General features: G+C 41.0%; 1 protein-coding gene and 1 long non-coding RNA gene across 2 annotated transcripts; both read left to right on the top strand.

Annotated features, from left to right (window-relative positions):
- The first annotated feature begins 9,607 nt into the window (after positions 1 to 9,607).
- LOC135965521 (uncharacterized) lies at positions 9,608 to 12,090 on the top strand. The gene is made up of 2 exons (XR_010578524.2): positions 9,608 to 9,743; positions 11,905 to 12,090. It is a non-coding gene; the product is annotated as an uncharacterized lncRNA (long non-coding RNA).
- Positions 12,091 to 17,509: 5,419 nt separating this feature from the next.
- LOC135965269 (synaptic vesicle glycoprotein 2B-like) lies at positions 17,510 to 22,749 on the top strand. Its single transcript, XM_065521792.2, has 2 exons — positions 17,510 to 17,664; positions 20,370 to 22,749. The coding sequence occupies exons 1-2, from the start codon at positions 17,513 to 17,515 to the stop codon at positions 20,551 to 20,553; spliced, it is 336 nt and encodes a 111-aa protein (XP_065377864.2). The 5' UTR covers positions 17,510 to 17,512; the 3' UTR covers positions 20,554 to 22,749.
- The last annotated feature ends 2,094 nt before the right edge of the window (positions 22,750 to 24,843 follow it).

The raw sequence follows: 24,843 nt of genomic DNA on the forward strand, positions 1-24,843 counted from the left end.
TACATATTTCCTTCGAAATCTGACCGCAAGGAAAATCTTTGTGGACCAAGGACAATCAGCATCATTTCTCTGCTCATGTAAGTCAGATGCATATCTGATTGCTCTCTGTGCTCTATTGTTTCGCTAAGGCAGACTAAGGCCTCCGTGACTCTTCCTGTAAATTGTGCATTCAGTTAAAGGCTAATCAGAATCTCAAAAGAATGCAACCATTTCTCTCATACCTACCTATGATCTGGACGCTCTCTCCCCACTTCGAATTGTCCTGCCTTTCTCAGCCAAACCAATGTACATTTTACATATATTGATTAATGTCTATAAAATCAAGCTGTGCCCCACAACCTTGGGCACATGTCATCAGGACTCCCTGAGGTGGTGTCACAGGCATGTCCTTAATCTTGGAAAACTGAACTTCCTAAATCTATCGAGATTAGTCATGGATACTCCTTGGTTTACAGGATTGTTTTCTATCTCATAACTTCAATTATCTGAAACATTAAAGAATATTTGCCAAACAGCACATTCTCTTGTTTAATCTGTTATTGTTGTTGTAAAAAGAAATATGTTTATATAATTTATAATCTATGTACATTACTTCGCTGGGTAGCAGACTTATTAGTAAGACATAGAGTAATAAAAATTTCAGGTATCGATTAGAAACTTAATAGAAGCACAAATTATGCTAAATTTGTTTGCTGAAATGCTACCCATTATTTATAAGAAATAAACACACACAACAAAAAGGTTTAATTCTCAGTATTTCTACTGAGAAAAATAAGCCAAATAGATTACTGTATTCTTATAAATTCTAGAAAATAAAAACTAATCTAAAGAAATATGAAAACATCAGTAGTTTTATAAAGAAATAGTAGAAGAAGGGAAGGAAAAAAAACAAAAACTATATAGAAGAGCAAAAGGAGGCCAGGCGCAGAGGCTCATGCCTGTAATCCCAGCACTTTGTGAGGCTGAGGCAGGTGGATCATGAGGTCAGGAGATCGAGACCATCTTGGGTAACACAGTGAAACCCCCGTCTCTACAAATAAAATGCAAAAAAAAATTAGCCCTGTGTGGTGATGGGCACCTGTAGTCCCAGCTACTATGGAAGCTGAGGCAGGAGAATGGCAGGAACCCAGGAAGCAGAGCTTGCAGTGAGCTGAGATGGCACCACTGCATTCCAGCCTGGGCGACAGAGCGAGACTCCCTCTCAAAAAACAAACAAATAAAAAAAGCAAGAGGAATGCTGAGGGGAGCTGACTTGTCACCTTCTTGAAAATAGAGATTTTTTTTTCAACTTTTACTATTTTACAGGTTAAATATGTGAATTTTTATTATCTGTCAATGAAAACATAAAATGTATTTCAAGTGAACAACTGAAAGTTTAGACGAAAAAGGAATGACAGGCAGGAACAAATAAATATGTTAAATGTCAGGTATACCTAAACATTTATCTGTCTGAACCTTTTCTCTGTAATTTTAGGTGAATGCAGCAAAATCACACAGGTTCTCATGACAGAAAGCAGATTGTGCAAAACACACTAGGCACGTTTAGCTCTGTTCTAGCGCTGGATAAGAGAGCAGTAAGGCCAGCTGTGAGGAGCACAGGCCCAGATACTAGGACTCACTCATGCCAGATAAAAGCCCTTAGACACATACAGAGCCCCTCCACGTGTGGGTTCACTTTTACATTTGTAAATGAAGAAACCACTGACTCCTAAATAACATAATTTATACACATAGTTAAACATAACTAAAAATGTGATAGTTGTTCAATGTTTATCACAGAACAATTGCACAGCTATTAGTGATGGTGGGGGTAGCACACACTATGCAGACTCCATGAAGGGCAGATTCACCATCTCCAGAGAGAATGCCAAGAACACACTGTATCTTCAAATGAACAGTCTGAGAGCTGAGGACACGGCTTTCTATTACCGTGCGAAAGGCACGCAGTGAGGGGAAGCCAGTGTCAGCCCATACAGAAACCTCCCTGCAGGAACATTGCAGGGAGAATCAGCTGCAGGGGTGCTCAGAACCCATTGACCAGAGTCAACCCCAGAGTCAGGTGCACACGGAGGCTGATTTCCTGTCAGGATGTGGGACTTCATCTTCAGCTTCAGCTTCTCTAGTGAACCTCTTTAAGTTTGGAATTCTGTGCCTAATAATGTCATCTCTACATATTTTTAAAATGATTATTTTAATATGATAATCTATTCTCATATGCACAAAATACAGATTGATGCTTACAGAGATGAAAAGTCCTCAACCATGATCACCAGAATCAGAGTCCTGAGGAAACTCAGGGGTGCCTGGTGAGTCTTCTCCAATCAGACTCAGGACAGGAACTTTGGAAAGATTCCCTGACTAGAACAGTCTTTAGGGATTCTGATTACAACAATGAGAGGGGCTGGGCTAGTGTCAGTGTCATGTAGAACCTCACAGGTTTCCTGTCTGATCCTTCTCCTGCTGACACTGAAGTATGCAAATCAGAACCAGCACTAATCTGGTGATCCTTTTGCCTGCAATCCATGTTTTGTTTTGTTTTATTTCTTTTTAGTTGTTGTTCTTCCCTTTTCATTGGCTTTTCCTGTTCCCTGAAAAATAAAATGTGGTTTCTGTGGTCTAAATTCCAGGGCTCAAGCTCTTTTCCTGGAGCTCAGATGGGTCTCAAGCTGTGGCTCCTGCAGCCACATTGGGGAGACTGATGAGACTATCTTCACCCCCATTGCTCAGGACCCTACACTTTGTTGTGTTTAGACACATCTGGGAATGAAAATGACCAATGGGAACTGCAGGGGATAAGCCTGCTTGGTCAACATGAGACGTGGATGTGGAATTGATCCTGTGCTCTGTAAACTGTCATTGAGTCACCTTCTTCAGCAGTAGTGTTACAAAGTGGGTGTCAAAGTTGTCAGAATCAAAATGGAGCCACTAGTATTAAAACCCTGATGAATGAAGCTGGAGAAGGCCATGAGGGAGGGTTCTCACACTCATCCCTGATAACAAGATCTATAGTAAATAGACTGCAAAACCACAACCTTGCACAAAGGCCACCTCAACCACAAAATAATTACTTCTCCAAGTACATCTGCCCAGCAACTGCTTATCCAACCTTACACTGATGTCACCCTTGTTGTTCATCCTTCTAGCCTGGAATAGTTGTCTCAAAACTACTCATCCAACCCTCCTCATTTTTCTTTCAAAATCCTTGTCTTCCTTTACCTACCTGAATGCAACCTTGTATATTCCCATTGTGATGGCCATCCTCAAATAATCATTATTTTATTTTAGAGTCTCTTTATGTCTGTTTTTTAGGTTTAACAAGCTACAGATATACATACCACTTTTCTGAGATGTAGAGGATGACAGTTTAGGGGGATGTCTAGGGATTTACAATGTCCCTAAGATAAGTCATGAGAAAGTGGAGGCTGGAAGTCTCAGAGAGAGTTGAAGTGTGAATCACCATGGAATTTCACCTACTCTAGTTCTGCTCTGACGGAATCAAGCCCACCCGGGGTTATCAATGACAATTTACCTAACCCAGAGGCAACTGATGACACTTTTAATAACATTTATAAAGGATATTTACAACACCCCTAGGTTCCTGTTGGATTGAATAACTGTAAGGTACAGCCTAGCCTGTTGTACCATAAAACATATAATTGCCCATGGAAAACAAACTTTAACATGAGATCTACTTTCTTAAAAAAATTTTAAGGTGTAAAACAGAACAGTTTATAATTAGGCTATTATAATTTTGCTAATGAGTTTTAAAATTTACATTTATATTTTGGATATTCACAATTTTTCAGATGCATGACTCGTAACTATATTATCCCATTCTGTAGGTTGTTCTGTAGGAATTTTTTCCTTGCTTTGCAGGATCTTTCTATTTTGATGCTGTCCCACTTGTTCAATTCTGCTTTTGTTGTCTGTGCTTTTAATGTAAAATCTAGAAAATCATTCTGAAGTTTTTTGCGAGAGAGAAAATTTTACAATTGCAGGCCATTCATTTAACACTTTAACTAATTTAGAATTGCTTTTTGTATTAATTCTAACCTAAAATTATTAATTCTTTGCATGTGTACATCCAGTTTTTCTAACATCCTCTTTGGGAGGGACTATGATTTAGCCATTGTATATTGTTGGTTTTCATGTTGAAATTAGTTTGCCATCAAGATGCCAGTTTATTTCTGAGCTCTCTATATGCATTTATGTCAATACCATCTGTTGTTCATACTCAATTTTTGTAATTAATTTTGAAACTTAGAACTAGGATGACTCCACATTTATTATTGCCTTGATGCAGATATTGGGACAAAGTATTTTAACGTTTTACCATTAAGTAGGATGATAGCTATGGATTTTTATAATGATTTTTATTATTTACAAGTTATTTTCCAGTATTACTAGTTTGTTTAGAGTATTTTTATGATGGAGCTTTGCATTTTAAAATGGCATTTTCTGTGTCTGGTGAGAAGTTAATAGGATTTTTTCTTTTATTCTCTTAATTTGGCATGTCAAATTTATTGATTTGCCGACATTGAATTAGCAGTACACTTCAAAAGTAAATTTGAGTTGGTATTGGTGTATGATTCTTTTAAAGTCTTGTGGAATTTAGTTGACTATTATTGTGCAGGTGGTTTATTTATTTATATTAGGAATATTGGTCTGTAGTTTATTTTTCTGCTTCTGCCCTTGTCGGTTACTGGTAATATGATAATCGTAGCCTTACAAAAAGCATTTGAAAGGTTGGTGGCACACCGATTTTGAGAAAGAGAACTGCTGATGTTACATTTTTACATATTGTGATGTATTTTTTTATCTAACATATAACCTATCATGGAGAATATTTAATCTGTGCTTGGGAAGCATGCATATTATGCTGCTGTTGGTTGAAATGATCTGTGAATGTCTATTAGGTTACTTTGATGAATGGTATTGTTCAAGTGCACTGGCTTCTTAAGCATTTTTTTTTCTGGATGTTCTACACTTTATTGAAAGTAAGGTGTTGAAGTCTTCTATTTTATTATTGTTTCCTATTTATTTCTTTATAACTCTTAAAGTTTGCTTAATACAGTCATATTTCTATTTGTATAATACGAATATGCTAAAAAATAAAAATTGCTTAGCAATTTTAATAGCACAGTCACATAATAAGAAATTATATTGTCCCAAATTCTGCCGTTGCCTCTCAACTCCTCCAGGAGTCTCACATCTGCTCTGGGCCCTGCTGTCTCTTCAGGTGTCCCACCCCAGAGCTGGCTAGAGAGGAGGAGACCAGCAAAGAGGGCCTTCCCTCTCCTGATGAAAACGAGCCCAGCTCATTTTCTGTAGCTGAGAAAGAAGAGCCCCAGCCCGATTCCCAGGTGCTTCCACTTGGTGATCAAGAGTGAACACAATGGGGTTTGGGCTAAGCTGAGTTTTCCTTGTCACTATTTTTAAAGGTGATAGATACATGGACACTTAGAGGGATATTGAGTACGAGTGGACCTGAATGACAGAAAGAGTGGATATGTATGGAAGCTTCTGATCACAGTGTCTCTTTGATTGCAGGTGTGCAGTGTGAGTTGCTGCTGGTGGAGTCTGGGGAAACTTGGTACAGCCCGTGAGGTCCCTGAGACTCTCCTGTGCAGCCTCTGGATCCACTTTCAGTAGTTACTGGATCAGCTGAATCGGCCAGGCTCCAGGGAAGGGGCTTCAGTGAGTAATAGATGTAAAGTACAAAGGAAGGAAAACATACTAAGTAGACTCTGGGAAGGGCAGATTCACTATCTTCAGAAACAATGCCAAGAACTCACCGTATCTGCAAATGAACAGTCTGAGAGCCAAGTACTTGGCCCTGTATTATTGTGTGAAAGGTACCAAGGGAAGGGACATCAGTGTGAGCCCAGACACAACTTTCATGCAGGGAGAAAGAAGGAGGCTGCAGGGGGAACTCAGCACTCAAATAAGATAGGGACAGTTCCAGGCTCAGGTGAAGATGAACTGTTTTTTTGGGAGGTCTGTGATTTCTCTGAATCTAACAGTTCTCCTGGGATCCTCTCTTTATTTGTGGTTCTGCTCCTACCATTGAAGTTTCTGGGTTAGAAAACTTTTGTATTATAGAAATAAATATTCTCACATGTAGCAAAGGCAGTTTTAACTAATGGAGGCAGAAAAATGCACAGGAGGCCGGGTGAGGCTGTAGACATTGTCAGCCTGCAGTGCCAATCTTACAACGAGTGATGGAGAAGGCTGGGAAGCTGATGGGGCTTCCTAACTGCCCAGTGTTCCAAGCTAAGTCCATCAGGGCCATTGGTTCCTCCCTGAGCACAGTTGCCCACCAGGAATCCTCCGTCTGCCCAGAACCAGCCACACCTTAGTATCTTCACTGTGCACAGTCATTATCTGGAAGGAGATTCAAGAATGGATGTCTTTGGCACAAACCAGGTGATGAATGTCACAGAGCAGCAGCTGGGTGCCTGCCTGGTCCATGGGACAACTTGATGTAGAAGAGATGGGTGGTGCATTCTCTGTGCCAACACACTGTTTACAAATTTTTATATAGAAACAATGATTTTACTTGATTCTCTTACATAACATGGAAAAGCAAGAATGCAGCCTGCAAGCACTTGTAATTTTCCAGTTTACCTGAAGTTTATTGCTTCTTAATTCTGTGTAGGATCTGGGCACAGTTTTGCCTTACCTATGAGGAATTCTTCTATCTAGGCTGAAGCGACGTGTTTCTCGTATTCTTTGGTTTCTGTCCAGGCACAGAGATCTTGAGCAGGAAAATTCTGTTTTTCCCACACACTAAGCCTCACCTCCTACAGATAAAGGATAGATTGTCCTCACTCTGAATACGAAGTAAGAGCTGTTCCTGTACAACAAATAAAAGTACATACATACATAAGATACAACTTTTATAAATTCTATAGAATATAAACTAATTTAAAGTTACATAAATAAATCAGTAGTTCACTGTGAATATTGTAGGAGAAGGGAAGGTCTAGGAAGGAGGAATTACAAAACAAGAGGATATTTTGAGAGTAAGTGACTTGTTATCTTTGTTGATAATGATGATGTCTATGACAATATTTGTAAAATTGTACTTTTCTGTGAAGATTATAATTTTTTAATTTAACGTCATTAAAGATGGTACTAATTATCACATGCTCAATTCATTAATAACAGATTTAGAAATAGATCAAATACATGAAGGGTCAGAGACTCCTGAATATATATATGAATGAGCCCTATTTCTATATTTTTAGGGAAATACTAGAATACAGCAAAATAATGACAAAATTTAATGACATGAAGGGAATTTATGCCACTATGCGTATTCTATTAGTCCATTTTCACACTGCTCTAATGAAGTACCTATGGCTGAGCACTTCATATAAAGAGGTTTAAATGACTTACTGTCCTGCATGGCTGGGGAGGCCTCAGGAAACTTGCAATCATGGCGCAAGGGGAAGCAAGGCACATCTTAGATGGTGGCAGTTGGAGAGAGGAACTGCCACACACTTTTAAACCAAGCCATCAGACCTCATGAAAACTTACTATCACGAGAACAGCGTGGAGCAATCGCCTCCATGATCCAGTTAACTCTCACCAGGTTCATCCCTTGACACATGAGGGTTAAAATTTGAAAGGAGACTTTGGTAGGGACACAGCGCCAAGCCACATCACATGTTCAGCTGTGTCCTGGAGTTGGTTTAGAGATCGAGTGTGTCCTGTGAATAGGAACAGTGACACCAAGCTCACCGCATGAGTTGTAGTTTATGCCATGCAAAGGCCAAGAGATCTCAACCAACATTTAGTCTGAATGTTGTGTCTGATGGTGCCACACTCTCAGACCAAGTGAATACAGGAATGTTAATTATCTCCACTTTCGGGGTGTCCACTGGGAGCAGGGCAGGTCTCTCAGGAAAGTTCGAAATGGCTTGAGAGAGCAGGGAAGGAGACCGGCTCAGGGTTTTTATAATGGTTTGGTGCTGGAGGCAGAGTGAGGGATCCTACTCACAGGCGGGGGTTTATAAGGTTTGAAACTCCCACTGGCATCAAAAGAGGGAGTTTCTGTGATTTCTAACTGATTCACCTTGTGTGGTAAAAAAGAGATGATGGAGGAATGTGCCTAAGTTATCAGAAGTCACATACCAAACAATAGTGAGACAATTTACTCTATGTAGCAACTATAAAAATAATGAACAAAAAAGGAGATAAGTCTTCAATATGGGGAGAAAAAACCATATTTCCACTGTATTGTAGTTGCCTATTTGCTTGCACTTTTTTCCAATTAGACTGGAGAGCAGGGACCTTGTCTTTCCTCTCTATACTCACAGGACCTAGTACCATGCTCAGTGTTTGCAGAAGACTAAGTATGTAAGTGAATGAATAGAAAAATGAAAGAATGTGTTGTAATTACTTACAAATGAAGACATATTTAAAGGTTTCCAGCCTAAAAGTTTGACCAAGCTTGTTAAATATAGCCAACAGAGGAAGATGGTAATGTATGTGAAATATATTTTTAAATGTTGCATTGTTCTTTCCTATTAAATATGCAGGAGTTGGAGAGGTGCAGTGACTCCCACATGTGGCTGCACCTCATAATCGTCTAGGTGCCTTACTATCTTATTAACTGAGTTTAAAAAGAAGTGAACAAATAATACATACACTTGGCATAAAGTGAAAATTGAGTGTATTATTCCTCACTTCCATTGTACCTCCCTGGAAACAACCATTTCTATCAGTTTCTTGTGTAGCTCTCCAGATATATTTGGAAGCATATGTATCCATACATTTTCTTACCTGAATGAGCCCAAGTTATAAACTCTATGTTGCATCTTGATTTTTTAACTTAACAATATGTCTTAAAGATTATTCCATATTAACACATATAGATCTACCTCATTTACTATGATGGCCACATGGTATTCCGTTATATGGCATCTATTACATATGTATGTAGGTAGTAATCCATTGTTGTTACAAGCAGTGTTGCAATGAAGATCAGTGAATGTATCTCTTTGAATACATGGACAAGTATGTGTAGGATAAATTCCTAGAGGTGGTATTCCTAGGTCAAAGAGAATGTGCATTTCAAATTTTGCAAAATTGCTCCCCAAAGAGGTTGTATGGATTATATTCTACCAATAGTATGAATAAAAGTACCTATTTCCCCACATTTTTGTTGGGAAAATTTAAAAAAAATAAAGATTCTCAGACCGTCACAATTCTATGGCTTCCAAAACTTCTAGGACCAGTCCAGGGACCTGCTTGATTTAAAAGTATCTCAGAAAGTGAGATGTTATCAATATTTAAATTTCACACTATTTCACATTTCTGTGATTCTGACTCAGAAGGTCTGTGGACCTTCCTTTGAAGACCACCAGGTTGGTGCATAGCACTCCGTATGCACCTACACTAGACACTGGCTTCCAGATCCTGAAGCCCTTCCCCACTAATAAACAAACAGCTAAGAAGTGGGGAAGTAGTCCGGGTTGAAAATAATGCTCTGGCACCTTTTGCTTGCAGATCTCCTTTTTCTGCCTTGCTGTGTTTTCCATTTTGGTCTTAAGTCTCTTTTCTTCTCAGATGAATCACTCAGAGCTCAACCTCTTCCCACAGGTTCACAAGAATGTATTTTAAACATGTACTCTTTGAGGACACATTCTTTGACGAGTGCTATTTTGAAGATGTAACATCAACAGACACCTACTTCAAAAATTGTACCATTGAATCAACCATCTTTTATAACACAGGTAGGTAAGAAGATTAACAGACTGAATAGACTGTAACAAGAGACAACTAGTGTTGTCCAAGAATCAAAATGCTCAGGCATGAACTTCAGGAGTAGGAAAGTATTCATAGATACAAATGCCAAGCCTTGGTGGGGAAATGGATTTTAGCCCCAGGCATGGCACAAATTAGGCGCACAGCCTTTGCTAAGACATTTAATTTATCTGTGTCTCAGTTTTATCACAAATGAAATGGAAACAAAAGTTCTAGCCAAATATCCTCATCTCAGTGAGGCTGATGCTATACGCGAAGGGTCTTTGGTACGAACGAAGGATGACACAAATAACAACTAGCATTCCAGGAGGGCTGCATTTTATGCAGGAATGCATGCATTCTTGAAGACCTTGCATAATTTGAAATTTGCAAAATGCAAGACTCATGTTCTCACAATAATAAATGAAAGGGGAAAATTACATCTGTTCACATTTTGTGCATAAAGTGAAATACGAAGACTATTTTAAAATCATACTATTCCAGATTTCTGTGATTTAAAAAGTCACAAAATTCTACCACTTCACCGCTTCTTGTTACTTTTACTACCCTCATTATAAATTAATAACATACCAAGTGAAGTTGGGGTATAAGGAAACCAACTGAGCTTCATTAGGGGGCTTTACCTACATTGTCTCAATGGAGAAATGTACTAATTTTTATCCTTCTTTTATAGCTAAGGAAACCAAGTTAAGGAAATCAAGACTTAAGCAACTTGCTCAAGGCCATGGTTAGCAAGTGGAGGGAGTTTGGATTCATTCCTCAGTGGTTTGGCTGTAAAACCTGCAATCTTTCCACAGAACTACTTGCATTATGTCCAGATCTATGCTTTATTTTTGGCATCAGCAGCAAGGGATAGTTTATATAAGAACATCTTTTTCCTCTATGACATCAGCCTCAAGAGCTTCAATATCTGGTCTCTAAATATTCTGGACTCTCTTAATAATTCATTCTGGCACTTACCTTCCTGAATTTCCTTTTAGACTGATCTTGAAACAATGATGAGTTCCAGAAGTTTCCTAAGTGTCATTAAAAACTGGCATATCATTTTATGATTTCAAGTTTGAATGATGCCTCCTCATTTGAATACTCTGATCATGGAGATTCTTGCAAACACATGTAGTCAGGAAATGTCAGAGCTGGGAGAAGCAGTGGAGATGATCAGGTGTACTCTTCCAATTGTGTAGATATTTTAGGTAGAGCCTCAGGGAGGTTAAAGAGGGTCAACAGCAGGGCCAGTTCCCCAAATGCAGGTTTCTGGGGATCCTGTTTAGGACTTCCTCTGTCAGAACAGCTGATCTTAGAAGGTGTCAGAAGACTTGCAAACTGGTTCTAATGCCAATGGCTTTTATTTTTTAAGAATGTTCAGGTTTTGGCACAGACCACAGCAGGGGCTCTGGAGTGATTGGCTCCATCTGGAACCAACTCTCTTGTGTTCTGCTTCCCTATGCCAGGCAGCCTCCAAGGAGAGGCCTAGCTGTCATGGTCCTCAGTGTCTCAGTGTCACCTGATTAGTACAAACAGGACTGTTATCCAGCTGGAGAGTTTTTTTTTTTTTTTTTAAAGACAAAGTCTCCCTCTTTTGCCCAGGCTGGAGTGCAGTGGCATGACCATGGCTCAATGTAGCCTTGACCTCCTGGGCTCAAGTGATCCTCCTGCCTCAGGTGCCAGAGTATCTGGGACTACAGGCACATACCACCCCACCTAGCTAATTTAAAAGAAAAATTTATTTATTTATTTATTTATTGTAGAGATAAGATCTCACTATGTTGTCCAGGCTGGTCCTGAACTCCTGAGCTCAAGTGATCCTCCTACCTCGGCCTCCTAAAGTGCTTGTATTACAGATGTGAGCCACTACACCTGGCTGAGAGGATGCATTTTTAAGTCTCTCAGTGTTAGTTTAATTCCCCCTTGCTTTTAGGAACTTGAACAGGTCATTACATTTTTGAAAGTTTCTCTATTCATCCATACCTTGATGACATGACCACATATTACCTTGACTTTGAGGCTGTCTGACTGGCAAAGGCTACCACAGCCTGCCTACAGGAGGGGGCAGACTTCATCCCTGCCTCTGCCTTTCTCTCTCCAGCTCCTTTGCACTTACATGAACCGAAAGTTTCCTTCTCTCCCTAGACCTCTACGAGCATAAGTTCATCAACTGTCGCTTTATCAACTCCACCTTTCTGGAGCAGAAGGAGGGCTGCCACATGGACTTGGAGCAAGATAATGACTTCCTGATTTACCTCGTCAGCTTCCTGGGCAGCCTGTCTGTCTTACCCGGAAGCATCATTTCTGCCCTGCTCATGGATAGAATCGGAAGGCTCAAGATGATTGGTCAGTTGTCAGCAGGGTCACTTCTGGGCTCCAACGCACTGGGGTAGTGACTTTCAAGTGTATTAAAGCAGGGAAATTTTCCCTTTTATTAAGTAATTATTGCACAATAAACCCAACAAGTAAGATCGCACATGGAGCTATAGAGCCAAGGATGCGTGCCTGTAGAAAACTCCAGAGCTCCTTGGAAATAGTCAAGAATCTTTGGTCTAGGCGAGGGATTTTTGTTCATTTCCTGACAGAGAAATTCTGTGACAGTCATTTAATCTATTAGCACTTCAATAAGGGTAGTAATAATATCCACCCTGTCTCTTCATCAGATTATTGTCAGAAAAATATATACAATGGTCCTGGATGATGGTTTGATGTTTGAAGGTAAACTGTATTACTTTTATTATTTAATAGCAATACCACTTTAGGCTTTGGAGTTGGACAGAGCCATGTTGAAGACATCATCGAAAGGCCGTTTGACCTTGAATGTGTTCCTTTGCTTCTCTGGACCTCAGTTTCCTTATTTATAAGAGAACGGTTTCCACATCTAGCTGGTAGGGTATTGTGAGAATTGAACATGAGGTACCTGTAATACTTGGCACATTGTAGGTTCTCAAAAATGGTAGCTATATTCATGTATGCCTTGCCTCTTTCCATCGGGACTTGCAACAATTTGTTACAGAAATACATGCTATGAATGGTAAACAAGAAGCAAAATGTACACATTGAGGACCAGGGAAAATGTAAATTAGAATATGAGTCAAGGCCAAGGGTGGGGAAGTGGACAACATGTTATTAATAAACATGCCATTAGGGACCTGCCTTAGGGAGGTCGTTGATTAGGAAAGTTAATACGAAGATTCCTAGCAGCAATGTGCAAAACGAAACAAAATAAATCATAAAGTCATTTTGTTGGAGAGGAGGAAATTGATCAGGTCTTCATGGAAAGGAATTCTTTTCCTGGCATTTGGCTCATACTGAATATCACTATTATAAATAGTAGCATGCATATGCAGCATGGTGAGCATGAGAAGTGCCTGTGACCTCAGCTTTTTAATCTCGTGGTGAGGGTGGAGTCATCTCTTAGGTATGGCAGACTTCATGTTCTCCTCTCTTAGAGGGAGTGCCTGGTTAGTCCTGAGGCCCTATGGAGGAAAGGACAATGGCTTACTCATTTCCGTGACCCCTGTGTCCAGCGCAGTGCCTGCAGTAGAGCTGACACTCAGCAATGCTGCTGAACTGACCAGAACAGATGAAGATGGCCTCTTTCCTAGGTTAGCTCCAAACACCAAGCTTTCAGCAGAAGACACTACAGGTTGTCATCTTAAAAAAAATTTTGGCTGGGAGTCAGGTGGCTCCATCTCTTCCAAGATTAGCTTTATGTGTTGACCCAAGTCAACTTCTTTGAGCTTCCTTGAGCTTCCATTTCCATTGTTAAAATAATACCTCTGTTTGCCTCAATGAGATAGGGGTATGAGAGCAGACGTGACACTTCTGCCATTTGTCACCAGCCTTATGAGTCCCAGAGTTTACCAGTGGAGTCCCTGGTCTGTTCATGAAGCAGCTGAGGAAGTTTTGGGGGAGGCAGGGTTATAAGGATGGGGTGGGTGCCCATGTCGACGAGAACGTCCCACCACCTAACGACCTGCCACATGCTCCCTCATGGAAGTAGACTGAGGGCGGTGTGGCTGGGCACAGGGGCAGGCGGAATGGTGAGACAGTAGACATCCTTTCCCTCACCACTGAAGCCCTTCTTATAGTGAATATATGACAGATCAAAACAATTCCTATAATGCTAAATAAAGGCATGCTCTCCAATGAGAGATCTAGAACTAATATTTAATCATTCTTTATAGCCTACTCTCTTGTGAATGTCTCTGTTTTGTTTCTGAGCCAGAGGCAAGCTTGTTAAGAGCTCAGACAGGGCCTTCTGTGACTCTCTGCCCTTCAGTCTTTAGTAAAAGGCATGACGTGCAGTGGGTCGACTGTGATATTGGCAGTGCATGGTAAAGATGAGGTGCTCAATTAATACCTATTTCACTGGGATATGGGATGTGGGGGAACCACTTTGAAATAGCCCTATCCCCAACTCTCAGACCAACCCCGCTAGAAAATCTGCAAGCACATTTTTGTTCTGCTTAATCTGCTGGGCTCTTTGTAGTGTACAAGTCATTTCTTGTTATCAGTGGAGTAGAAGTTTTCCTGATTAGGCTGTTACCCACTCATTTATTCATTCAGTAACATTTATTTATACAGTACTTATTCTCTCAAGGCTGGGTGGGAGGCAATGGGAATGCAACAGTAATTGAAACAGACAATATCCCTGTGCTTATGGTGCAAATGATCTGTTGGGAGAGGCAGACTTCAACTAGAAATTTCATTTACCTCAACACTATGACATGCTTATTATTACTGAATATTATTAACGTTGAACATGTGTTCAATATTAACGCATTGAACCCTCACGATAACGCTATGAGGTAGGCACTAATTTAATCAACACTTTAGAGATGGTGACAGTGAAACAGCTCACAGAAAGGTGAAGCAACTCACTCATGGTCACACAGGTAGTATGTAAGCTGGCATTTGCACCCAAGCCTCCCAATTACAAGAGGAATAAGAATTATACAAGTGGAAGTACACTGAGCCCTGGGGACTTATAGTAGGAACATCTAACGGAGTTGAAGGATCAGGGAAGGCCTCCCTGAGTATTAGCTGATTTGTCAGATGATCATGTTTTGTGGTTATCAAGTGTTTGCCAGCATTTACTGTAAGCCAAGCCCCGTGGCTGGCCCCTCTGAGGGATGTATGGGTGTACAGGGTATTGTCTACAGAGCACTTGGGGTCCTAGGCATACCAGTTTCCCCTGTTCTAGTTCTCTCCTAGCTTTTGGAAAAAGGTTACCAGGCACCTGCTCACAGCCCTACCGCTTCCCAGAGTGGGCAGGATCCAGTTGGGCAGTTATCATTTCCTAGTTCATCAGCAAGGATTGGCACTAGTCTTGCAGCCCCAGGTCTGAGGGTGACACTCCGGGCTGAGGCCCATCCCTGGGGAGGCGTTTCTTATTGAGGCCAGGTCGGTCTCCGGCTTCTTGCCAATTGGAATACCTTCCTCCCTCAGGGTCCTGGTGCCTGGTGGGGCACTCGTGCCCTGTGTTCCGATTGGTTGTTTGAGACCTGCTTCCTTCCCACCTTTCTGTTCACCCTATTTCCACCTCATCGCCAGTCACTTTCCTGGGCTGCAACCTGTTTTGCCATGCTCTGCATCCACCTTGGCCTTGGAGCTTGCATACCCAGTTCCTCCGGGCTGAACTTACTGGATTTGGGCAGCATTTGACAGTCTTCTTTGGATGGGATCTCCTATTAGCTCTATAAGGGCTGTGCTGCTCATTTTCTGTTCACTCCCATCCCCACCCCAGAGATCTGAGCTGCACTTCTCCACGCTGCTGGGAGCCCTGCGAGGCTAACCTCGTGGACTGCATACTTAGATTCCCGGAGGGGAAAAGGGATTCACCCCAGATAGTTCTAGTAAGGAAACCTTACTCATAGGGCTTTTAGAGGTGTGGGCAGGGTTGTGGAAACAAATAAGGCAGGTGAGGCACCCAGACACTAGCAAAAGTGAGAAGCAGTTACCACCTCTATGACTATGAGTACAAGGGGGAGCAGTTGCACTCACAGAGCCCTGTGGGGGCTGGAACCATGGAACAAGAGCTACCTGGGAGGAACTGGGGTCTTGGAGGGATGCAGCCATTGCCAGAAAAGGCCTTCTACCCCAGGGGAGGAGTTGGGAAGAGGTACTCCAGCCACTTTCCCCTCCCAACTGATAAGAAAGTCCATGGGGTTAGTGAGTAGAGAGTATTATTCACAGAGCACATGTATAGAGTACAGAGTATAGAGTAGGGCTGAAAAGGGCAGGTCAGATCTCTGGGGTGGGGATTCTGGTAAATTCAGAATAGCACCGCCTTTCTTCAGGTTTCCCTTCAGTAGCCCATGTACAGGTGTGTTCTCACCAGGTTATAAGTTCCATAAGAATGGATTTTTAAAAATTATGTTTTTATTTTCAATGGATAAATTATAATTGTGTATTTTTACGGGGTACAATGTGATATTTTGATGCATATATACGAGGTGGAATGATTAAGCCAAGCTAATTAACATATCCATCACCACACATATATATGTTTTGTGGTGAGAATATTTGAAATTTACTCTCAGCAATTTTGAAATATACAATACATTGTTAGTAACTGTAGTCACCATGCTATGTAGTAGATCTTGAAAAGTGAGATGATGTTTCTGTGTCTGGCTTACCCCATGGACTGTATCTAGCATCCTGCCTTCCAGGTTCATCCATGTTGTCCTAAATGGCAGAATTCCTTTCTCTTCTCTTCCCTTCTCTTCCCTTCTCTTCCCTTCCCTTCTCTTCTCTTCTCTTCTCTTCTCTTCTCTTCTCTTCTCTTCTCTTCTCTTTTCCTACCTTCCTCTCTCTCCCTTTCTTCATTCCCTCCTTCCTTCCTTCTTTCCTTCCTTCCTTTCTTCCCTCCCTCCTTCTTTCCTTCTTTTTCTCTTTTTTTTTTGACAGCGTCTTGCTCTGTCACCAGGTTGGAGTGCAGTGGCGCCATCTCGGCTCACTGTAACCTCTGCCTCCCTGCTTCAAATAATTCTCGTGCCTCAGCCTCCCAAGTAGCTGGGAGTACAGGTGTGCACCACCGAGTCTGGCTACTTTTTGTATTTTTCGTAGAGACAGGGTTTCACCATGTTGGTCAGTCTGGTCTCGAACTCCTGACCTCAAGTGATCCACCCACCTTGGCCTCCTGAAGTGCTGGGATTACAGGATTGAGCCACTGTGACTGCCAGAATTCCTTTCTTTTTAATGTCTGAATAGTATCCCATTGTGTATGTAAACCACATTTTCTTTATCCAGTCATCTATGGCCACTTAGGTTGACTACATATTTTGACTATTGTGAATAATGCTGCATTGAACAAGAGGCACAAATCTCTTTGACATCCTGGTTTCAAATCAAGACTGACGTTTTGTTTTTGTTTTTTGACTGATACTGATGTAACTCAAGCACCTAGAACAATGTCTGGTACATAATAGATTCTCAATAAATGCCCCTATCTGCCCTGTCCCATCATTCTGAGCTGGGCAGCACCTTAGTGTGGTGACTTCAGAAGCCTTTCTAAGTCTGGTGATCTGACCCATGCAGAGGGCTCTAATGCCATGGCTGGGATGCCATGGGAGGGTTCCAGCTGTGCTCTCTCTGTGTGGAGGATGAACCTAATACTTCAGGGAGCCTTGGCTTCAGGTGTACCAGTGAGGCTGGGAGATGGGATGAGAACTGTGAGTGATAGCCGTGTGCAAGACACAGGCCTCATGTTTCTTTTTGACCTTGAACTCCCTCTGTAGGTGGCTCCATGTTAATCTCTGCAGTCTGCTGCTTCTTCCTGTTTTTTGGCAACAGCGAGTCTGCAACGATCAGCTGGCAGTGCCTGTTCTGTGGGACAAGCATTGCGGCCTGGAATGCTCTGGATGTGATCACACTGGAGCTGTATCCCACCAACCAGAGGTCGGTTCTTCCATGGGCTTTCCTCAGGGACTTGTTTGGGTTTCTTTGGTCAGAAGTCTACCTGCTCCCTGAACCTCATGCTGTGCATGGCCATCGTGGTCTTTCTGCTGTTCCATGAAACAAACGTCTCTTACGTTGAGCTTCTCCTGCATGGGGGACGGCATAGACCTGAAAGTTGGCAGGCTAGGGCTTGTTAAGGTTGGGAGGATGGCAAGAAGCAAAGGATGGGAGCAGACTATGTCCAGGAGAAGGAAATAAGAGTGAAAAGTTGGCAAAACCATATGTGTCATGTAATCCATAAGAGAGAACAGACCTGCCAATGGGAGATAAGGCAAAAAAGTGAAGAACTGAAATAGCACAGGGGCAGGGAGGTAAATAAAGCTCAGGAGGCAGCATGAAGTCCAGGGAATCTGCAGAGAATGTGGCAGGGAGGCCCAGGGGTCACTTTTATTTTGCACAGGTCATATATGGGAAGAGGCCCGATTTAAAGGCATAGGGTGAAAGTCATTACTTAGTAATTGTTTTTCTTTGTGGAGGGGAAATTGTGAATTTTAAGGAAAGAAGATAAGAGGCCTTGTGTTCAAAAAGGAATGTGAAATGGTAAGGAAGGTGGGTAAATGAAATTCTGCAAAAACCTTAGTGATATTTCCAAAATTGGCGACAGAGCTGTTGGGATATAGATAACCAAGGAAGAACACAATGTGTCATATTTGGAGCCCCTCTCATTTCAGTCAAAGAACTGCTAAGTTTTACACAAAATAACAGGAGGACAAATGATTATTATTTGAATATGATGTGATTTTACATCTAGGAAACCTAAGAGAATTAACTAATGAGACTACTAGAGAGAAAAAGACAATTTGGTCAGGTGGTCAGTAATAAAACTAAATTATGTATAGGTTTTAAAATATATTGAAAAAGTTAAAGACACAATTCAAATCCATTTAATAACAGGAGACATCATAAAATAATTAGGGATCAACTTGACAAGTGAAACACTTAAATGAAGAGAACCATAAAGCTTTACTAAGAGATATTTTTAAAAGACACATAAGAGAAGATAAATATATGCCAACTCAGTGACTTGGGAGGCCGAGGCAAAAGGATTGCTTGAAGGCAGGAGTTTGAGATCAGCCTGGGCAATATAGTGAGATCTCATCTTTACAAAATATATTAGAAAATTAGCCAGGCATAGTGTCATGTGCCTGTAGTCCTAACTACTCAGGAGGCTGATGGGGAGAGCTGCTAGAGCCCAGGGGGTTCAAGGTTATAGTGAGCTAGGATCACAACACTGCACACCAGTCTGGGTGACAGAGACAGACCCTGTCTCAGAAAATGTATATATTTATAGATTATGTATTTATATATAATTATGATAATATATAATTAATAGCACATAATTAGTATATTTTTATTATATATAAATAGATGTATATATATTTAAGAGACAAGATATACTTAATTTGGATAAGAAGATTCAATCTTACAAAAATGTCAAATTGTATTTAGATTTTTTCTAACATATAAGAGTTCATTCAAAATTCAACAAGTTTTTTTTCCCCCCTGGGAACTTGAAAAAAGTTTATTTTAAAAAGTACATATGTTAAAAGATCCAAGAAAATACAAAAACAAAAATACTAAGACAAACAAATGAAAAAGACTGGGTTGGTGATTATAAAGGTACAGTGTGGTACAGTTATAGACAAAAATGAAAGAAGAGTTTTAAGTACAAAAATATAGCCACTTTCTTAATAAACTTGTGGTATGAGAAAGAAACATTTGATTTCACTTGGGGAGAGGTAGTATTGGGAATATTGCCTCTGCATACAGATGGGGTCATGAAAGAATAAATGATTAGTAATAGTTCTCACTGGAAAGTGGGATTGAAAGATCATAATTAGGATTAGGGTTTGCTGTGGCTGACAGAAACCTCAAATACTTTGCTGTGGTCTTGAGAAGGTTAAGCATTGCATTTTTTCTTTCCTGAAAATGTCTAGGGTGGGTGGTGCAGGCTCTTTCTATCTCATTGCTTTTCATTGCATGGACTCAACATGGTCCAAAATGAAACCATCTGTGTTCCATCATGAAGCAGGGTAGAAGGAAAAGAATGAAGGGGAACAGAGCAAAAGGCCCACCCATAATGTCCCTTAAGGAAGCTTCTTGAAAACTGCCGCCACTCCACTTACATCCCATTGGCCAAAACTAAGTCACATGGCCATTCTCAGCAGCAAATGAGTCTGGGAAATGTAGTCCTACCTTTGGGGCAATGCTATTTGGGGGCAACTGGCAGTCTCTGCTTCAGGAGGGTTGAGAATGTTAAAAGGGGGAACACTTACATTTTCTGCTTTGCATACTTCTTCATCCTTTCAGGATTTCCATAGTAAGCATGTAGTACCAGTAAAAAAATTTTAAATATATATCTTTGGAAAAAAACAAAAAAACAAAAAAGAAAATCCTTTGAAGAAAATACTTCAAAATATTAACAGAGGTGATTGTCTCTCGGTGAAGAGGTTAGATATCCATTCATCTTTATATTATTCTGTACTTCCAAATTTGACTACAATGAGAATGTTATTTTTATATTTAGGGAAAAAAATTCCCTTGTACCCCTCTTCCCCCTGCAATAAGGAAAAGAAAGATTCCAGTCCTGTTCATCTAATGAGGTTCAGAATGTCAGAATTATTTCCATTCTTCTTCTTTTACAGAGCAACAGCCTTCGGCATTCTCAATGGATTATGCAAATTTGGCGCCATCCTGGGAAACACCATATTTGCTTCTTTTGTTGGGATAACCAAAGTGTTCCCCATCCTTCTGGCAGCTGCTTCTCTGGTTGGGGGTGGCCTGATTGCCCTTCGACTGCCAGAGACTCGAGAACGGGTCCTGATGTGAACCATCTATGGGAAAAGGAAAGGTCAAGAGAATCTTGTCCAGGACACTAAAATGCATCCACACTTCCTGCCTATCACGGTCCAGAGGGCACCTCGGATAACATGTGAGGAGAAGTTGACTTTGTGACCCCTAGTTTAGGACCCACTTCAGCTGTCAATATGTTTGTAACTCAGGTGACTGTTTTGGGGGTGCCCTGAGCCACCCTTAGAATCACAGAGCTGCGTGTTTAACTTCAGGTCTTCCCAGTCCAAGGCAGGGAGAGGATTCTCCAGTGAGTGCACACACTATGCCAGGAGTAAGCATTTCTCTAAGTCAAGTGCAAGGACTTACTTGCATTTCAAAAGGAATTAGAGGGTAAGAAATACCCAAGCTCCTCCCTAAAGCTCCTTGGAGCCCAACAACTTAACAAATCAACTTGGCTGGAAGTTAGAGTCATTATATGAAGATCGGGCTTGAAGTACAGGATACATATATTTTTGCATTTAAAAGTATCACCTATCATATTTTCCACTCGAATACTGGCATGGTAGCATTGAGAATACTCTGGTCTGGAAAGCCAAATATTTGAGCAACATCTATAGAGATCTACTTTTCTCCTAAGTCTCCTAAGCTTTCCATGATAATTAGGTGATACATTTAAGAAGGATATTTATTTCTGTTTTGCTCTATTCAAAGAAATTGAATGGGTTAGGTATTCTGTAAACTAAGTTTGTATATAACTTTATTTGGGTTTAATTTCCACAACTGATATCTGCAAATATTGCCAGCATTTTAGCCATATTTTGAGAGAACTTGGTGTTTGAGGTCCCAGGAAATGAGGTCTGATCAAATGAAATGCAAGCACAATTTCTTAGAGCCATTTAACTTTCTGCTGGGAGGATGTACTTAACAAACTCACGTTGTACAGTCCCCTTAATCCAGACACTTTCTTTGTGCAGTTGGAGTGAGTAGTTAGTTCTCTCTATTATATAGATGACTTGTGAAACTCAAGCTTACCATCTTCAGTGCTGGCATTTTACTTTGCCACTCACCCCAAAACAATGTGAGATGTGTTCAGTGGCCTCTGGTACTCTTTCTGGCAAGAATCAAACAATGAGGGGACTGAGGGAGGGATGGGGAAGTGTAGCCACAGTTCTTCCAAGTGTAAATACTTTTTGTTTGTTCTAGCAGTAAAATGCAAATGCAATCCATATTTGTTAGAATGGTCGGGTCTCATGAGAAATCTATGCTATGTGTCCAGGGCTTTTGAAACAGAGTCCATTGGAGTGGGAGTTAGGGAGTACAGTGGACGCCAAATATGTCTTTCTTCAGTGCTTAAGAGAACTCTTTCCTGAAATCCAGCCTTGAACATAATCAGGGGTGTGGGTTGGGGGAGGAGCCTAGGACAAACCTGTCTGATGAAGGTCAACAATAGACTGAAGTCTTGACTGCATGGAAGAGGAACATCAGAAGTGTCTGACAATGGAGGGGACAGTAGCTATGCACAACCGCCAGTGGATGTGAACTTGAACCTGCCCAGGCCGAATGAACATCAGCCTGCAAGAACTAGTTCTTTGAATTGATTTGCAATGCTCTCAATGGCTATAAAGTGCCACATTTTCCCTGTCAGAGATCTCTAAAAATTTCAAACAGAATAATAATGGCTGCATCGAGTGCTTTCTCAGTTTTGGAGAAATGCTTAGGTCCTATGAGAGCTTCGGGACAGCTTTCTGTAATTTTCCTCAATTAACGGGTTGGTAGGGGTAAATCTTATAACACCTTTCCACCGTCGATTTGTGATCAGTTTTAATGGTTAAAATGTTTACTCTGCTTCTGTCAACCCTCACCTTTTTATTTACACCCCTCCCTTTTTTTTCTGTACAGGGAGAGAAGACATATCAACTCTGACTGGACACCATGATTCCTCCAAATATATATACCACTGTGTATTAATCTTTCTCTCAGTGTTTTATAAGGGTACCTAACATAATGCTGTGTCAATAATGAAAGGCTTGATGTAATATAGCTGTAATTTACCTTCCATATGGATGCAGTGGTTAGGTTCATAAAAGAGAATTGTGTGAGTCTGGGATTACCACATCTAAAACATTATTCTTTAATGGGATAATACAATTCATTGAACAGCTACCACTTAAAAAATTTGCAGGACAATTAGAGCCTGCATTTCTAGTTAAGATGGATCTTGTAAATTTAAAATCGGATTAACTTTTGAGTGCTGGGGTGGCTGCAATAATTTGGGGGCTAACTCCATTTGGTTTCCAAGCTCTCACTTCTGCATTATCTTTACGGGTCTTTAAACCAGCCACCTAACAATCAAGGGCAATTCGCATCTGATCTATCACTCAGGCCTTTGTAAAGCGTGCATCCAAGCTCTGCAGACTTTTCTCATGAAGGATTGTCTAGCGCGAGTACCTGGCTACTTAAATGCTGTCACTCCTGCTGAGATAAATGCGTCTTTAAAAATAGTCTCTGTGGGCCGGGCACGGTGGCTGAAGCCTGTAATCCCAGCACTTTGGGAGGCTGAGACGGGTGGATCACGAGGTCAGGAGATCGAGACCATCTTGGCTAACACGATGAAACCCCGTCTCTACTACAATATACCAAAAAAAAAAAAAAAAAAAAAAAAAAAACTAGCCGGGCGAGGCGGCGGGCGCCTGTAGTCCCAGCTACTCAGGAGGCTGAGGCAGGAGAATGGCGTAAACCCAGGAGGCAGAGCTTGCAGTGAGCTGAGATCCGGCCACTGCACTCCAGCCTGGGCAACAGAGCAAGACTCCGTCTCAAAAAATATATATATGTGTATATATATATAGTCTCTGTGGCAGGTCACTGGGGGACAATCTACAGCATCTGGCCATCCACTTCTTTTTCATTTCGTGTTCTACCCCAAGAGACTCCCGATGTCGGCTGTGGAGGGTTAAAAGGATGAAGCTCTCCTTTGTTTAGCAAATCTGTTCACAGTTCATGATGATGTGTTCTATGATGCCAAGCTTGGAGATAGTTGCTTTCCGTAGTCCCAACTGTATTGTGTCATCTCCTGATACTGATTTTTGATCTTTTGTTTTATTAAAAATAATTAGTGAAAGAGGTGTGCCTATCTGTGAAGTTTGTAGTACATTATCCTGAAGTTATATAACAAATAACGCCGAACCCCAGCATTCCCTGCTACCTTGTGTTCATTAAAACTAAATAATAAAAATAACTGTAAGAAAACCTTAAGAACTGGGGTCAGAGATTATTTTCAGGCACTAGGGTCTCTTCTGTATTCCTCAATTGATTGAATCAGCAGGGAGAAACATCGAGAATCGCTTCCTTCAACTTTTTATTTTGCAACGTGGGGACCTCAAGAGGTTAAATGATGTGGCCCAGGTTACATGTAATGTGAGGAAAGGGTGACAAGGCCTAAGGTGATGCTCTCATGACAATTCTGGGGAAGCCTGCAGTTTGAGGAATGGGACAATGTGACACATATTCTCTGTTCCCTGAGACCATTCATTGACTATTCCCTTGGTGGCTTTACTAGAATGAGAGGAAGCATCAGTTTAAACATAAGAGATTAGTATTCATTCATTCATTCATTCATTCATTCATTCATTCATTCAGCAAATCCTTACTGAGCCCTGACTGTGGGCCAGTCCCTGTGCCAAGTCCTGGGGACACAGTGATGAAAAAACTGGTTACAGTTTCTGCCTCCTGCCTCATTCCACTTACAGGGAGTAGGCAAGATGGATAGTAAATTGGCCATAAACACTGAGGACAATGACCTGACAATCCGCAAAATGCACCTTTTGTTTGTAAAAGGATTGCTACTACGTTACTTGTCAGCTCTGGATTTCCAAATGTGGTGGCTCCCTCCTCTTTTTTTTTTTTTTTTTTTCTTTGAGGAGTGTACCATTTTTTTATCTTTATAAATTAGGTAAGGGAAATGATGCACTTGCCCGTTTTCTACAGACCTAATCGATTTTTACCTAATCAGTTTTACAGAAAGTATTACATGGAAGAAGAGATAGGGGCCAGGAAAGCAAGAGGGACATTGGTGAGTGGGGTAAGAATCCCAGTAGCCCTGAGAAAGGTGTCTCCACTTCCACATCTGGCTTTTCTAGGAGGCATCTGTGCTAAATGACCTGGGATTGTGTTGGATGGCATATGACTGAAAGTTCAAAGAAACCAATTTATAATAAGTTTACAGTTTAGGAAAAAGAATTCCCTTTCACCCCTCATCCCCCTGCAATAAGGAAAAGAAAGAGCCCAGTATCACCTAATTATCGTGGAAATTATTTTACTCTCATATGA

Source organism: Macaca fascicularis, chromosome 10, assembly GCF_037993035.2.
Source record: "Macaca fascicularis isolate 582-1 chromosome 10, T2T-MFA8v1.1".
Classification (NCBI taxonomy): Eukaryota; Metazoa; Chordata; class Mammalia; order Primates; family Cercopithecidae; genus Macaca; species Macaca fascicularis.